Source organism: Micromys minutus, assembly GCF_963924665.1.
Source record: "Micromys minutus genome assembly, chromosome: 31".
In the NCBI taxonomy this organism is placed as follows: domain Eukaryota; kingdom Metazoa; phylum Chordata; class Mammalia; order Rodentia; family Muridae; genus Micromys; species Micromys minutus.
The window spans coordinates 24,886,529-24,903,529 of record NC_137966.1 but is presented as its reverse complement, the minus strand read 5'-3'; the positions used below and the strand labels follow the sequence as shown (position 1 = coordinate 24,903,529).

At 43.2% G+C, this 17,001-nt stretch overlaps 1 protein-coding gene across 2 annotated transcripts in view; it reads right to left on the bottom strand.

Annotated features, from left to right (window-relative positions):
* SHISA9 (shisa family member 9) overlaps nt 1–17,001 on the bottom strand; it is a gene marked incomplete at both ends in the record, with an annotated part of 283,938 nt that overhangs the window by 18,696 nt on the left and 248,241 nt on the right. For both annotated transcript variants that reach the window (XM_080942198.1, XM_080942199.1), the window contains one exon: nt 4,112–4,267. In XM_080942198.1, the coding sequence (XP_080798324.1) occupies nt 4,112–4,267 (156 nt within the window). The remainder of the gene's footprint in view (nt 1–4,111; nt 4,268–17,001) is intronic.

Genomic DNA, 17,001 nt, shown 5'->3' with positions numbered 1-17,001 from the left:
AGCATGAATGGAGCGGTTTCAATGAAGCAGCAAAAGTGGAATGAAAGACAAAGGCAGGCAGGGTTGAGGATCCAAATCAGCAATAGGAAGGCTTTTAACCCTTTCTTCAAAAGGGTTTTCCAGCTCTGGCAGCGGATGGACAGGGTGTGTAAAGCCCCGCAGATGTTCTGATAACTAGACGAGACGGGTGATTCCCTATTACACTTTTAAAACTGGAGTGGTGTTAGGGGACCGTGTACTCAGATTCTTTGTTTGTCAGCTGAGATAGGAGTCTAGACATTCCGATGGCTGTTCAGTTGCACGCAGCTAAGTGAGGGCAGAGCTTGGACCAGGCTGAAGCCTCTCATAAGCACATGTCTTGGACAGTAAAGCCTTCAAAGGAGATTTATTTCCTAGGATGTGTTTTGAAGTTGGCAGTTAACAGTAGAGGCTGGCGAGGCTTCTCAGATACGGTGGACTGAGAGATTTTACAAAGGGAGTCTGGCCCTGGGAGGTTGCAGAGCTTTGGATGGCCATTTTTAAACAGCCTTTCTCTTGAGCGGTAATGACCCTCTAATGAAATTCGTTTCCCGTTCACACCAGTTTGCATCACACCTTAATAAAGACCCCTTGAAAGAACATTTATTATAGAATCGAGCTCACTGGTGCAGGCTGATGGAATCGCTGGGTCAGACAATTCCTCAGCCACCAACTCCTCCACTCAGAGGAGAACCAGCTCACCCACCATGCAGTAAAAGCCCAAGAACTCTGCAACTGTCGAAGGAAAGGGACCCTGTTAGCCACATACTAGACTGGAGCAAAATTGCAAGAGAGATTCTTCCACTTGCTACAAGATACAAAGGTGATTCCTTAAAATCCAGCTTTATTCTTGTCAAAGGTAAGCTCATTCATTCAAGCACCGAATACTCCAGGAGCCCCTGGTTGCAGAAGAAATGGTTGCAGAAGTGCCAAACACATTTCCATATTGCAAATCCCATTCCAAATGCTCTGCAGACGTTTCTTGTCTACAGCAACCCTGAAGAAATCCTGGGAAGGATCAAGGAGCTGTGTTGGGACATTCGTCTATTATTTACGCTAAGAGCTACTGAGGATTCCATGGGGGAGAGCTCAAAGTTAAAGAAATGAACTGCATGGGATAATCTGACCAGTTCTCAGAGGAATAAAACACATCTGGGCTGAGTATTCCTAATGCCAAAACAAGAATCGCATATAGCAACAGATGTTATTTGTCTCTGAACTGTAGGGTTCAGAAAGGGAGACGGGCTCGGAACAGGGTGTGCATGTCACCATAGCTGTGTGAGCAGCGAGTCTCACCTGCTTTCCCGGGCAACAGTAATACGGGATGCTTGGGGTGCATATGTTACAAAAGAACACAGTGTGAAATCAAGAAACAGCTATAGAATATAAGACATGGTGTTTCCTAGGGGCTGGGGAGGCAAATAAATCAGCTGGGAGGCAAGGGTGATGGAAAGGGAAGGGTTACCAGGCTGAAGATTTAGAAAACATGTGACCTGGGTACCACTATACCCTTGGCTCAATCTCCTAACTATCTCATCCTGAAGGCCTAAGGAACTGGGGAATGGGATCTCTCTGACTTCTAATTACCTAGACTTGTTTCTGCCCCACTCTGAAGTCCGAATACATTTGTTTTATGAATGTTTTTAATCTGCATCAACCACAGATACCAGAAACATCAGAGCCACATCATAATGTCTGTACCGTGGTTCTGGGGTTAGGCTATTTCATAGTTGAATCTCAAAGAGTATCTATTATCTCATCTCTATTGAGGGGCTGGAAGACAAAAAGATGAACAATCAATCAGAAAAGACAGTGTATCTGTGGCATGGTCTACCTGAATGACATTTCCTGAACCCAAAGCTATATAACAATGAGTGAATGACTTGTAAATAGCCAGAAGGGCAGGAAGGCCTCCATCAACAAATGCAGGGGAATTCCATCCAAGAAGAGTTGTTCGGTGACAAAGGTTCCTGGAGGTCAGTTCCTCTGTGAAGGAGAAGAGTTCTCCATAGGAGAATAGTTGAAGATAATTGCCAAGACCTCTCAAGAGGCCTCAAGCTCATCCTGAGATAAGATAGAACTGTGAAAGGGGTCAGTATAGCTGCTCCCAAGACAACCATTTCTACGAGCTCTGCAGTGTCGTGTCTAGACCACCCTTCCCCAGGAAATGTTAACCCTGGCTTTGGAGAAGAGGGATGAGACTTTGCTTGCTTCACTTTCTTAAAAGGCCTCTGCATGACCATTTTATAAACTGGAAAACTGAGGACTACTGACTTCTGCACAGAGTCAGGCAGAAGCTGTGGCAGAGCCAGAATTTCAGTTCATATCTGTCTGGCTTTTATCAGTTGTCAAAAAATAAACTCCAAGAAGTGGCAGATGACATGAAAATGCAAGCTTAAACCTCTCCTTAAGATAAGGACAAGAAAATAGAACTCACAGGACATAACAGGAAGGAAACAAATTCCCTGTGTCTAGAGTGAGCAAAAATGTGGAAAACCGGCACAGGATTTGGGAGAGGGTATTAAGACCAAGTGGCTGAGAAGGGAGCCAGTTCTACTGAGTGTTGGGCTTTTGGGGGAGTCTAAATTTGTAGCTTGGGCTTCACATTAGAAGTATCCAAATTTGTATTTTACAGACATGGGTATTTAGTCATAAGTCTTGCTGCATTCCTGGTGTTTGTGGAGGTCATCACCTGGAAATGGTTATGAGCCACTATGTTAGTGCTGGGAATCAAATCAGGGTCCTCTGGAGGAGCAGCTCTTAAGCACTGAGCCATCTCTTCAGCCCCATTTATTTTATTCAAATGTCTATAGACATTTGACAAACTACATCCTTAACCTGCTCAGTTAAAATCTCCAAGGTGGCCAGTGGGTTTGGTGCTGCTTACCACACTCAGGTGATTCTGATACTCTGAACCCATGATTGAGAACCTGAGTTGTCAGAACCAGTCACTAATCAGGAACTGGCAACTTTGCTCTGGGTGAAGCTTCATGCAGTGGAAAGTATCTGAGGGCAAACTGCCATACTCTACAGGAAGAGTGGTACTGGGTAACAGAAGCTCCTGGTCAGTTCTCTTCTCTGTCACTGCTGCTGTTGGGTCTGTAGAATCACCTCCCAGTTCCTTATTCTAATTATTGAGCTACTGTGTCTTCTTCCATGAATCACTAAGACAGTATGCGTAAGAAGTCTAATGTGGTGTTGTACACTTGGTAAGAACAAAATTTGTAATAGCTCTGTAGTCTAGTGTCTAGACCATCCTTCCCCAGGAAATGTTGTCCCCTGAAAGATAGAAACTACTTAGGCTAAGACTGTACACTATCCATAAGCTTGTGAGACATAGCAGGGGATGCATAGGTGATGGGGAGTATCTTGTTAAAAGCCAAGGTATTGCTAAGACATGTACCAGATTCTACATCTGAGGCTCTTAAGGATTACCTAGGAAAGATGGGAGTGCTGAAGGAGGTTAAACATAAGTGGGATCACAAGGGTATCCAGGTCTCTCTCTGCAGGAAAGAGTCCATACTAATTAGGTGTCCAGGTGATCACCCTGGCAAGGCATGACTTAATTAGGTCCAAGGAAATAGCTGTGGGAGACCTAATTTTATATGTTTTATAAATATGTGTATATGTGTAATGTAAAAAATGATAGATGATAGATATAAATAATAGATAATAGGTAGATAATAGAAAAATGATAGATGATTCATAGATATAGATGATAGATGACAGATTCATAAATATATGTATATACATAGATACAGATAGATGATAATAAATACACAGATAGATAAATGATAGATTTATAAACAGACACATATACATAAAAATAGATAGCCAGACACATACATAAATGTATTGTAGTAGATTTATACATACATAGGCATATACATAGATACATACACAAATTGTTCTTAGACATATACATACATATATAATAAATAATAAAGAAATCAGTAATTGATAGACAGATGATAGATAAGAAGAGAAAATAGATATAATAAAGAAATAAAAATAAAAGTAAAAAAATGACAGGGAGAAGCTAAGTAAAGGAGAGAGAGAGGAAAGAAGTCAGATTCATGTCGGATTTCCTTACCTACTGCCTTTAAGGAGGCATACTTGTTGAGCTCTTTGCCTGGAGGCTGCTGTTCATATGGATTAGAAATCTGGCCCAGGTTGGGATATGAATGTGGGTGTCCCATCTGCTGGAGCAGAGGAGAAGTGGGCACTGCGTTGTTCATCTGGGTGGTATCTGAAAATGAAGAGACAGAGATGGTCATAAAAATGCAAGACCTTCCAAGCACCCGGCCACCATCATAAGCCTCCATTCTGAAAGTCTTCCACACTGCAGACATAAGTGCCAGAGCATAAGGTAGAACCATACGTGTCAAGTTGCCACCCTCATGCAGGACCTTGTGCATCCAAACAACATGTGGTGGCATTAGAGAGATGGCCCTAGATCACTGCACTAGGCTTTTGTAGAGAACCGGTACCATCTGGACTCATGATAAGACTCAGAACCCAGACTGTGTGAATTTACCTCAGCCACTTTGGCTGTGGTTGCATACTTCCAACTAACCAGCTGGTTCTTGGCGAAGCCATGACCTGAAACAAGCTCCTTTGAATCTCAGCACCCATATTTAGCAGCTCCCAAATAACTGTAACTCCAGCTCCAGGAGCATCCAACATCTCTGGCCTACCCGGGACTTATGCACACACACACACACACACACACACACACACACACATGGACCCAGAATTAAAATTATAAGAAATATTTTTAAATAACAAAACTTGTGAGCTGGAAAAGTGGCTGAGTGGCACCAGTTCAAATCCCTGCACCGGTGTCAAGAAGGCAGCCTGTGCTTCTCTGCCTTCACTACTATCTCTAGCCGGGAGCCAGCCTTCAACAACACCAAGCATCTCACTCAGTGAGAAATCTTGTCTCAAAGAAATAAGGTGGAGAATATAGAGGTGACACTCCACATCTGGCTTCTACATGTGTGCAAAGTGACACACACACACACACACACACCACACACACACACACAGAGAGAGAGAGAGAGAGAGAGAGAGAGAGAGAGAGAGAGAGAGAGAGAGAGAGAGAGAAAGAGGGGGGTTCACACAAATTGAAGAACAAATAAATTGTGGGTAACAAGATGTTTGACTTCAGTAACATTCAAGAAAATATCACTCAGGAGAGCTCCTAGAGCCTTTGCCAAGAAGCTGACCAATGTTAGGAGGGCTGTATGTCACCAGCAATGGCAAAGGTGCTGGGAACAGGGAAGCCACATGTGCTTCTAAGGTCACTGCAGCCTGCTCAGCCCACTACACCTGCAGAAATAAACCTAGCACGAAGCACTAACATTTATAGCACCCGTATGTCCAAAGCAGACAATGCCATGTCACCAAGCTTACAGGAATATGTAATTGCCAGAATGTATAGATTTTTGCTCACAAATGCTTTTTGCACAGGCCTTTTGTGTTTTGTTTTTTTACTGTAATGTAGTAAAAAATGAACTACTATATGGGAATTCATTTTAAAATGTACATATGCATTGTGTGCAAAGGTTATACATGCATATGGTAGAAAAAAATGCAACTCTTAAGAGGAAAAAAAAAGGTTTTAAGTAAATCCACACTGCCTGTCTAGGGAGTTTCCAGAGACTGCATAGGAAACATGAGAGGCAGTACAAATGTTAGAGTGTTTATCTTACAAAAGAAAACCTGCCTATTTCTGCACACCAAGGTTTGCATAAGCCAAACAAAAGATTATAAAGCACGTACTGAATACTGGCTCTGCATGGGAACAAAATACCATGGGAAGGGAATTTCCAGAAGGTTCATCGTATAAATGCATCCTGAGATGAGAGCTGAAGAAAAAACAGAGTTTATCAGTCAAGTGTGGTGGTGGGGATGCACTGGAGACATGCGATGGGCTGAGGGAAGGGTTGGTGGTCCCACTGGAGAAAAGTGGTAGGTTCAGGTTCAAACTCAGCTCCTGGAAAGTGGTCCCTGGTCTCTAGGCGTGCAAGATTGGAAAGTCCAGGATAAAGAAAGCAGAAGAAGAGTCAGCAGAGGCTGACAGAACCCAGCCAGCCCAGCTAGTTCAAAGACTCCTCCTTGAGAGTAATGAAACGGGGTTGGGGCGACAAAGATGGTCAATCCAGTAGAGGCAATCAAGACCCAGGAATCTGGTAGGATGTCTCCAGCTTCAGGAAGTGTCTGTGTTCATCGAGATACACACTGCAAGATGCCGGAGCTACCCCGTGAGATCCCATAGATGCCAGAGCTACCCCGTGAGATCCCATAGATAACGGAGCTACCCTGTGAGATCACATAGATGCCAGAGCTACCCCGTGAGATCCCATAGATGCCGGAGCTACCCCGTGAGATCCCATAGATGCCGGAGTTACCCCGTGAGATCCCATAGATGATGGAGCTACCCCGTGAGATCACATAGATGCCAGAGCTACCCCGTGAGATCACATAGATACCGGAGCTACCCCGTGAGATCACATAGATGCCGGAGCTACCCCGTGAGATCACATAGATGCCAGAGCTACCCTGTGAGATCACATAGATGCCGGAGCTACCCCGTGAGATCCCGTTAGCCTGCATTCACACTCACTGCCCAGCTTCTACAACTCTTAGTTGCTGACAGCCCACACAGCTGCTAATGTGCAGCATCTTGTTCTCAGCGGCTGGAGCCCATGCTGGGCTTACTGCAGTTCACACTCTCTTCAACATCCGGCTGCTCTGCAACCAGAGCCTCACTGGCCTTAAGGCACAAAGTTCAGGCACTTGCTTCAAGGTAGGGTGACTACGGAGAGTTTAGTGGGTGCTCCAGGGCTCACCCTGGATTGGAGCAGGTTTTCCCAATCGAAGCCAAAAGTTTGGACTTTGCAAGCCTCTGTTGCCATTGTAGGGCGACACTAGCCTGGATACGGTACAAAGAACTCTCCGAGTCTATTTCGGTAAAATTTTATTTTCAGAACAGGTGACATCAAGTTTGGCTCAAGGGCTTTTGTTTTGTCGGTCTACACTTCCCTCAACACCTTCATCCTTGTATGGCCACTTTATCTTCCCGTTGTGTTTCCGTGTCTGTGTGTGTATGTGTGTTTCTGTTTGTGGTGTGTGTGTGTGTGTGTGTGTGTGTGTGGTGTATGTGTTTTTGTTTGTGTGGGTGGTGTGTGTGAGTGTGCATGCATGTGTGCGTGTGTGTGGTGTGTGTGTGTGTGCTCGGGCATGTATGTGTGTATATGTGTTTCTGTGTGTGTGTGTGTGTGTGAGAGAGAGAGAGAGAGAGAGAGAGAGAGAGAGAGAGAGAAAACATGACAATTCTCTTGCCCCCTGGCTTGATAACAAGCTGCTGTAGAAACTCAAAGATGGAAACCAGGGGGGGGGGGAAGGGGCAGGGAAGAGCTTGGTTAACAGATACTAAAACCAACTTTTATAGTGAACACAACTTAGTCCTTTTGTAGTCCTCATCTCATAGCAGGGTGACTATTAATAATAAGGTGTTGTCTAGCTACAAAACCTAAAAAAATATTTTTCATGTTTTTATTACAAAGATATGATAGATGGTTTGAGGTTACAAATATGTTGAACACCATAATTTAGCTGTCACATGTATCAGGGCACCACACCCATAGGTATGTACAATCATCCTGTGCCAATTAAAAATAAGATGAAATAAAACTTAAAGACTGACTGAGTGGTGAATTTAACAAAAGCCCAAGGGCATTAGTAAACTAATTAACTAATGGCTCAATACCAAGTCTTTTTGTCCCCCCAGGAATAAATCTCAATCACTAGCTTGTCTAGTTAGAATTAATAGCCTCCAAGTCAGTCCTCCAGGGTGAAACTGGTCCTTCATTCTCTCTGTTCCTATGTCCTGGACCCCACCACTATACTCAAAGCTTATTTCTAAGCTTCCCAAGGAAATGCTAACCACTTCATTAAAAGGGGGAAGGCCTTGTAGAGATGTTCCTCACAGGACATCTTAGAATGACTTTTATATTATTAAACAGAATACTTAGCATTCCATTACAGAGTACTTGCTTTTAGAGTATCCCTGCTACGCTCCGTGCTACCTCAAGGGCACCGAGTGCTTATTGAGCATAAGTAGGTATGACAGAGAGGACCCACCGACATGGATCCTCTCAAAGAAGAAACGAGGCTGCCCCGAGTCATACTCCTGCTTCACATTTAGCACCACACACAGCGACGTCCTGACAAATGTAGACAGCCATTTTGTGCTAGCTTCCAGGCATAGAATATTCAGAAATATTAAATTTTCAACTCTGGAGGAAACCATCAAGAACTGTTAAACAGACATTTGTGGCCGGACTTTGAAACATTTTTGTTTTCCTAAACAAAATGGGAGGTTAGACCTCGTAGCCTGTTGCTCAGAAAAGACATACAATAGGCAGAGGAGAGGAAGGTCTAGGTTGGTGTGTAAGAAAAACAACATCAGTGTGAATGAAGGATGCAAAGGGGTGAGATTTAGGCTATCCTCTGAAAATGCTGTGACCAAGACAAGAAAAGACACACAAATGTGTGAATGTATGCATTCATCTGTAGCTGCGTATACAAATACACATTTATCCAAATATCTACACTGAATGCATAAAGAGAAATCCACTGGTCCTAGTAATGCCTTTCTCTTGGAAGAGTGATTTTCCTTCTAGATGCACCTCAGTTCTAGAGAGATCTCATGCACCTGCAGAGAAACTCTCTACCCAACACAACAATAGCCCATGTCCTTATAATTTTACAGCTCATTACAGCCTTAGAAAGACTCCAGAGCTTTTGCTGTTCTATGATGCTATCCACGCGCCACCAACGACCTCCATTAGCATGCAAGAAGCCACTGACATACTGCACTTTTCTTCTACGACAGAAAGGGGCCTCATGTATCTGACAATCATTCTCAAAGAAAGTCAGGGCATAATTACTCTAATTGCAGGTATCTAGTATTCTTACCCCAAGGTGACCCCCTTAGACGTGCCATTATTGAGAGGTATATCTTCAGCACTTAATAGAAATAAAGTGGATGCAGTTCATTTAGGGTTAAAAAAAGAAAAAGGTCAGTTACAAACACAGAGAGGGAGCTCTGGCTTTCTGTGCAGAGAAAACAAATGACCAATGACTTATTTGGAAGAAGTAGCAACACGAAGAGCCCCAACACATTCCATGAAGGGGAACAGCACAGAAAATTGCTGGAGGCTCCAAAAGTGCTGCTTTGATGATACTCAGGAACTGTCTTCCAAAATGCAGTCTCCTTTACTTATGCTATCTGCCCTGTCAACAAGGGTTGTGTGCATGAACACACAAGTTCATGTGTACAGGTGTGGCTGTGCGTGAGGAGGCCAAAGGTCAGGGTCAGAGTCTTCCTCCACTACTCCCTACTGTATTCATGGAGTCAGGGCCTCTCACTGAACCTGGAACTCATTGATTTGGCTAGACTGGCTGGCCAGGGAGCCTCTTATCTCCAGCTCCCCTGTGCCCGGGCTGCCCAGCCCATCCTTGCTACTTAGAGACTCGGGGATCTGACTAGGGTCCTTGTGTTTGCATTGTAAGCATTTCATTGGCGGACTCTCCCCAGCCTCTGTTAGTTTTTGTTGAAGGATAGTTTTTTTTTTTTTTTTAATTTTTCTATGAATGAATGTTTCGCCTTGTTGCATATATGTGTACCGTGTATGTACCTAGTACTCAAGGAAGCTGGAATAGGGTGTCAGATACCATGGGATCAGAGTTACAGGCAGTTGTGAGCTGCCTTGTGGGTGTTGCAAATCAACCTTGGTCCCCTGAAAGAACAACTGTTCCTAACTGCTGAGCCATTGCTCCAGACCCTAGGTTTAAACCTACTGAAATACTTATAAAATGGTACAGAAACATCTAGTATTGTCCTTGACCCAGCTTCTCCTTTAAGAACATGCTCTTCAGAAATGCTCCAATCCATGAGCCAACACTGATCGGTTAACTAACAAACGCTAACACCTCACTAAGCTTCCCTGCACTATTACCAATACCCCTTGCTTCTGTTCCAGAATCCCAGCCCAGCATCACATTAAATTGAATCACGTCTCCATTATCTACTTTGGCCGAGACAGTTTCTCAGACTGTGCGACTTTGATATCTTTGGTTTTTAAGATCACGGTTCAGTGGATACCTTGTTAAATGTCAATTAAAAGAAATATGTCTCAACTATTTTCTGTGATTCAATTATTTATTAGCTATTGCTCCCCATAGTCAACTTGGCTCAGAGGCAGACACTGTCATCATAGCATGTCAAGGATGCACACAATGATGGCTTCCTGCTGGACCAGCTCAGGTGCCTGTAGTTGCTGTGTTACTCCACTAGTGCCCCTCTTGTTCTCCTCCCATCCTCATCTCTATCCATGATCAAGGGAGCAGGTATGCATCATCCGCACCTACAGAGAAGCCATGGATGCTGTGGCCCTTCGGTGGAGCACATGAGCCACTTGGCTCTCCTTTTCACTCCCTGTACTATCGAAGACACATGATTATGTGTCTTATGTCCCCCAGTGAGCTTCTTTGCCAGACTTACATTCCTTATGTCTGAATCATGCCATCGTTTGCTTCTCGGTAATCTCATCTATCTACAGGATCAAATTATATCGTCTCGACACAAAGATCATCCATCCTTCTGAGGACCTGATTCATTTTACTAGGAAAAAGCACTAGATACCAAAATTTGTATGTAAGGGAGGTGTGGTTACCTCTCATATCCCTCAGATGGTATAAAAAGGACACTTCCATGTGCGAGGACATAGCCATATGCACATATCTATAAATACCTGTATAGGTACTCACTTGTCTCTAACATCACTGATCCATTGTCATTGTGTGTGTGTGTGTGTCTGTGTGCTGACATTATAGATTTTAGCTCATACTCAGAAGGAAACAAACTTTATCCACTAGAATACGGTGACTGAGAAGTGTGTATCTAAATTTTTATCATTGTTCATTATATAAAATTATATATTTCTTTATGGCATATCATGTATGGGTATGATATATTTTGCTTGCATTCATTTCCATTACCCTGTCTCATCCCTGCCTCCCAAACTCCCACTGGCTCCCCTTTATCTTATATTTCCATATCATGTGTATATTTTTGAACTGTGTATTTTTACATATAAGATAAAACATATAACATTTGTCTTTTGACTCTCTAGTTCCACCCTTTTCCCAGAAAATGGCATAACCTTTGATCTTCTATGTGGCCAAATAAAACTCCATTGTGTATATATATCAAGCTTTTTAATTAATCCAGCTATTGGCTGTGGAGACTAGTGTGTAAGGTGTTTTGAGTAGTGCTACAATGTGTAGACATCTCTGTGGCATGCTGACCTCAATTTCTTGGTGTTTATATCTAGACTGGTGGAGTAGGATCAACTCTAGTTCAATTTTTAGTTTCTTGAGCAACCTTCATTCTGAGTCCAAAGGGGCTACATAGTTAGCATTCCCACTGGACGTGAGAACGGGCTGCCTTCCCAGCATCCTTACCAGCATTTGCTGTTCTTTTCTCTATAGAAATTCTAACTGAAGTGGGATGGGATCTCCACATTGTTTTGAATTACATTTTCCTGATGGCTTTGGAGACTGAATACACTATTTGCTTTTGTGAAATTACAATACAGTTACAACATTCCCTTCCCCTTTGCTCATTTCAGCCCCTCCCAGGTCCCATACCATCTTGCCTTCAAGTTTAGAACCTTGTTCTTCACCAATTGTTCTTGCATACATATATGTGTACACATTCCTAAATACAATGTGTTCAGTCCACACATAATGCTATTTGTATGTGTTTTCTCAGCTCTCAGTCTTTGACCTTGAACAACCGACTTTCCTGAAGAAGACACCCCCTCCTTCTCCCAGCTTTCCTTGGCTACCTATAGTCTTTCACGTAGAAATGAGGCCTCCTGGGTTTCCCATCCACACTGGCATGACCTTGGTGTCTCCCTTGTTCAGCTCACATTTGGGCAATCATATTGGTGACATGTTTTGAAAACTGAGTAATTAATTTGCTGATTCTTAGACCAAATTATTCCTGTTTTGGCATTTTTTTTATTTTAGTGCATTACATGCTCTATACATTACCGTCTCGTGAGCTGGAGAGATGCCAGAAACCCTCCCGAATCCTTCAGGTTCCCTCTTTACTGACCATCTCCTCTGCTGCACAGAAGCTTTTAATGGAAGCCATCCCATGTTTTGTTACTGAGCTACTGAAACCTTTTGTATAAGTTTTTGCCTGTGCCTGTATCTTGAAGTATTTCCTCTGCTTTTCTCTACCAGTTTTAATGTTTTCCATTGTGCATGAAAGTCTTTGATTCATTTTAAAAATGAACTTTTGTACTGGGTGAGGAACAGATATCTAAACTTCTACACATGAATATAGGGATATATACTTGTTCCCCCGGTACCATTTGGTAAACCATTTTCCTAGTCTGCATTGCCTTTCCTTTCATGAGACAGAGAGACAGCGACACAGACAGAGACAGAGACAGACAGATATACACAAAGAGAGAGAGAGAGAGAGAGAGAGAGAGAGAGAGAGAGAGAGAGAGAGAAAGGAGAAACAAATTACTAGTACTATTTTCTCTGGAGAACCTATGCTTGGCAGATGCTGGGTTGAGCTAGGAATTTATGAGGAGGTATACAGGCAAAGAAGAAGGAAGACAGTGAGAGTGACAGTAATGGTGGTGGTGGTAAAGATCAAGAAAGTGAAATACCATCTATACAAAACAAATACAGAAGGTTTATGAGACATGCAACATTCTTTATATATGAATTTATCTACTTTACCAAGAATCTCATGTATCTGCATATGTCTGTGGATAATTAATGTGAGAAATTGGGGTATGGGACTGGAGAGATGGCTCAGCAAAATGCTGATTGTATTAGCAACAGGGACTTTAGTTCATTGTCCCAGAACCCACACACAAGGCTAGGCATAGTCGCATGCACCTTCCATCCCGGCGTTGGGAATGTGCTGAGAGTACAAGCCCTTGTTCTCGCTGGGACGGCAGCCACAGAATTCGTGAGCACTGAGTTCAATGAGAGACGGCATCTCAAAAAATAAGGTAGAAAGTGAACAAGAAAGTTACTTAACATTAACTTCTGGTTCCCACATGTATGCACATGTACCAGCACATAAATTCATCACACACACACAAACACACACACAAGGAAAATAAAACAGCGATATAATCTGACCAAATGACTATAACCAAATGACTCAGTAATTCTGAGATAGCAAAGAGCCTTAGAGCTCAGGTCTTACCTCGGAACTGGCCATTGAACCTGATGCCCAGGCAGCTGGAGTGGATTTTGTTCTAGTCTCCCTTCTTCCCTGAGTACATCGTCCAATCAGACAAATGCTTAAAAGGCTAATAGAAGGTCCATTAACTATGTTAAAAAAATTCTCTATATTATTTAATAATATCCTTTTATAGATAAGGAAATCAAAGCTCAGAGAGAGCCTTGGGGAAACAGTGCAACCATAAAGTACCCACTATGCAACCACGAGAACCTAAATTTAATCCCTGGAGCCCACAGTAAAGATCCAGGTGTGATTCCCAGTGTTGGTGAGTGGGAGACAGATGCTGGGGTCTGCTGGCTGGCACAACTAATCTATTGGGCAAGTTCCAAGCCAGCAAGAGACCCTGTCTCAATAAAATTATGAACAAACAGACAAAAAACAAACAAAGCCCAGACATACTCAATGATCTGCTTAAAGACAAATGGAGTGCCATGGTAACAGCAGGATTTCCTTCAAGGTTGCTCTCCTGCAGAGTTTTCTCCACTGAGCCAGGCTGCTTCTAATGGAGACTTGGCACTGAGCCTGCTGTGTAGAGAGACAGTCTCCTGCCTCCAATCCCTCTCCTTCTTCTTGTGGTGACCCAGTCAAAGGCAGAAAGCCTGGTCTAGATCCAAGCTTAAGTTGTATTTACAGAATGAATGGGCCCTCCCATTCTACACAGCCTTACGTCCTTGGGGAGTCCCTCTGGACCCTTAGCTCCTTATTACATCCATTCATAGTATCAATTTTAGTATTTCTGATCTAAGATCTATGCTTTGTGGTAGTTTTAGCTTTTATACTAAAGAATATCACAAAAAGTATATTTCAAACCTTTCAGCAATTGGGAAGAACAGAGGTTTTTCAGACTCTGGAAGCCATGTTGGTCCTGTCAATGGTTTTCCAACACAGTGCCCACGAGAGACTTCTGCCTTTGCATAATGTACCATGGGGCCTAGCATAATGAATGGAACAGGAATGAGGTTTGACAGTCAGTTTGGGACTAAAATTCTGACATCACCTTCTTATAGCAGCGTTTGTGCATCATAAAGTCTTCATGGGCCTCAGCATTTCACCTCTAAATCTGGGCCATAACAGCTTCAGCTTGCTGTAGGCTTTACAGACAGGAAACAGGGCACCTTCTGCATCACAGGCGATCAGTACAGGTACCTGCCACAGTAGCTGAAGCTTTACTGCCTCCAACTATCCAGGAAATCAAAGCAACAGAATGTGGCCATGAGAAGAAGTGTTAAGTTTCAGAATACTCCGGCACTGACCAGATTTAGTTTCCAAAGAGGATCTTTGAGAGAAAAGTCAGAAGAGGTTCCTACAGGCAGCTGTTGCTTAAGTAATTATTATACCAACAACATTCATGGACATTCAATGTGAGAACAGAACTCTGGCTTTTCCCATCTAATCTTTCCAAAGCTTCATGCCCAGCATCCTTTTAAGGAAAAGAAATCCTGCCATTTATATTATTAAATACTATCTAGATTTGTCTATGGCCACAACCAAGCAAGAAAGGAAAGAAAGAAAGAAAAAAAGGTAGTTGAAATTATCATAAATTTGTCAAAAGAGAACATAGTAAACCAGCCTCCCATCAAGAAATATTCATACAAAAAGAGAATTAAATCCATCTCACTGAGTCTCAGCAGAGAGGGACAAGTTCCAATTCACAACTGAGGACAAAGTACAAATGCCTGAGAGTAAAACCTTGGGCAATAGCAGCTTGTGCTTCCTTGGGTTTATGTTTTCAGAGTATGCAAGCATTTATTTTTATTTGACCATTTAGTGTGAGAATATTTTAAAATTTGAGTTGTGAAGTATTTATTTATGTTCAGTTGTAGACAGTTTTATGTCAGCTCAAGAGAACAGACATGCGGTTCACCGTCTGGGTTTGTACTTCAAATAAAGAGAGCACAGAGTGGGAGGTACATGGGTAACATTAGAGAGAACACAAAAATGTTATAATTTACACAGTTCAAGCTGTGATGGAATCAGACAAGAGTGTTCATGGTGGTGCAGGAGAGAAGTGGAGAGATGGCTCAGTGCGAAGGACCTGGTGCAGCTCCCAGCACCCACACGGTGGCTCACAACCATCCAGTTTTAGGGTATCCAGCCCTCTCTTCTGGGCCTTACATGCTCCCTCACGCACTTGCTGCATATAAACTCGTGCACACAAACAGATAAAAGAGAACACACACACACACACACATAAATTAAATAAGTGAAAGTTTTTAAGTCTAATTTGGCTTCACAAGATAGCGGATCTGTGTAGTGGAATTTTCCTCCTAATTAATTGATTGGAGAATAAAGATGGCAAGAAGCTGATCTCTGAGTGAGGAGGAGGCGGGCCTTCTGTGTCTGAGAGAAGAAGAGGGTCCTTTGGGACGATGAGGTGGAAGCAAAAGGAAGCAAAATGTAGACCAGGAACTGTTAGATCTGGTGGAGAATTTCGCCACTGCCATTGGAAGGTTTCCAACATAAAATAGTTGTTGAGTTTAGGGTAATAGATTTCTCTCTCCGCTGTTGTTATCTGTTGATTCTAAGCTAAGATCATCCGGTCTTTTACATTTGCAGTGACTCAGGTGGGCTCCAGGGGAGAGGTAGCCACACAGCAAGCTCAGGCTGGCAAGAATGCACCAGGGCTAACCGCAGAAACTGGGGGTACAGAGCAGATTGGCAGCAGCTGGCTCAGGGACAGAGAGCGCTCTGGAGAAGCAGAGCCAGTGTTTGTGGTAGAGGCATTGGCTAGGGAAACATGCAGGTCTGGGGCTAGGTACCGGGCTGGGAACAGACCGACCGAGGCCACGGGTGCCGAGACCACGGGTGCCGAGACCACGGGTGCCGAGACCACGGGTGCCAAGACCACGGGTGCCGACCCGGCAACAGTATGGGGTGTTTTTTCATAATTACATGCTACAGATCTGCTTTGTCTATATAACAAAAACAAACAAAAAACCCACAAGTAACAAAGACATCAAGAATGAGGGTATATTTAATTTTAATCTGAAGTACTCAAAATGTCTTGCTGCTGTATGTTGTCGTCACTTCTAAAAGAGATAAGTCTACAATGCTACCGTGGGAAAGTGTGTGCACTCAAACTGATGTTTGGAATTGATAACTCAGCATAACTGCACTGAAAGGCCACAAAAGCCCTAGAAGACATCAGGATGGGTTAATGAAGTCTCCTGGCACTGTGTGAGGTCCCTTGAGAGAGGGCACCTGCTCCTTGTGCTTTGTAGTGTGTCTCTGAACACATCCATCTGCCCTTCTATTTCCTGCTGTGAACTGTTACAGCATGATGCCTTTTTCAAATAGAACTGCCAAATCCTGGGTTGTCAGCCTCCACAACCTGAGATAAATTATCATCTTTTCTTTATAAATTGCCCTGTCTCAGGTATTTTGTTATAGCAAAAGGAAATGGACTAAGACAGGTATTTAACTCACCAATGATAGCTCAGGACCATCACTATAAATACAAAGGATTGTTCAATGCCCACACCATGTCCATGTCATGAGCAAGTTCTGCCAGTGGACACTTGGTCCTTTGCTCATCAGCGCCAGAGTGCTGTGGGTTTGACCCTTCATCTCCCACACCCTCCCCTCTGATTCCTCTTATTCTGTGGTCTCCATTTGTCCTGGCACAGTGATTC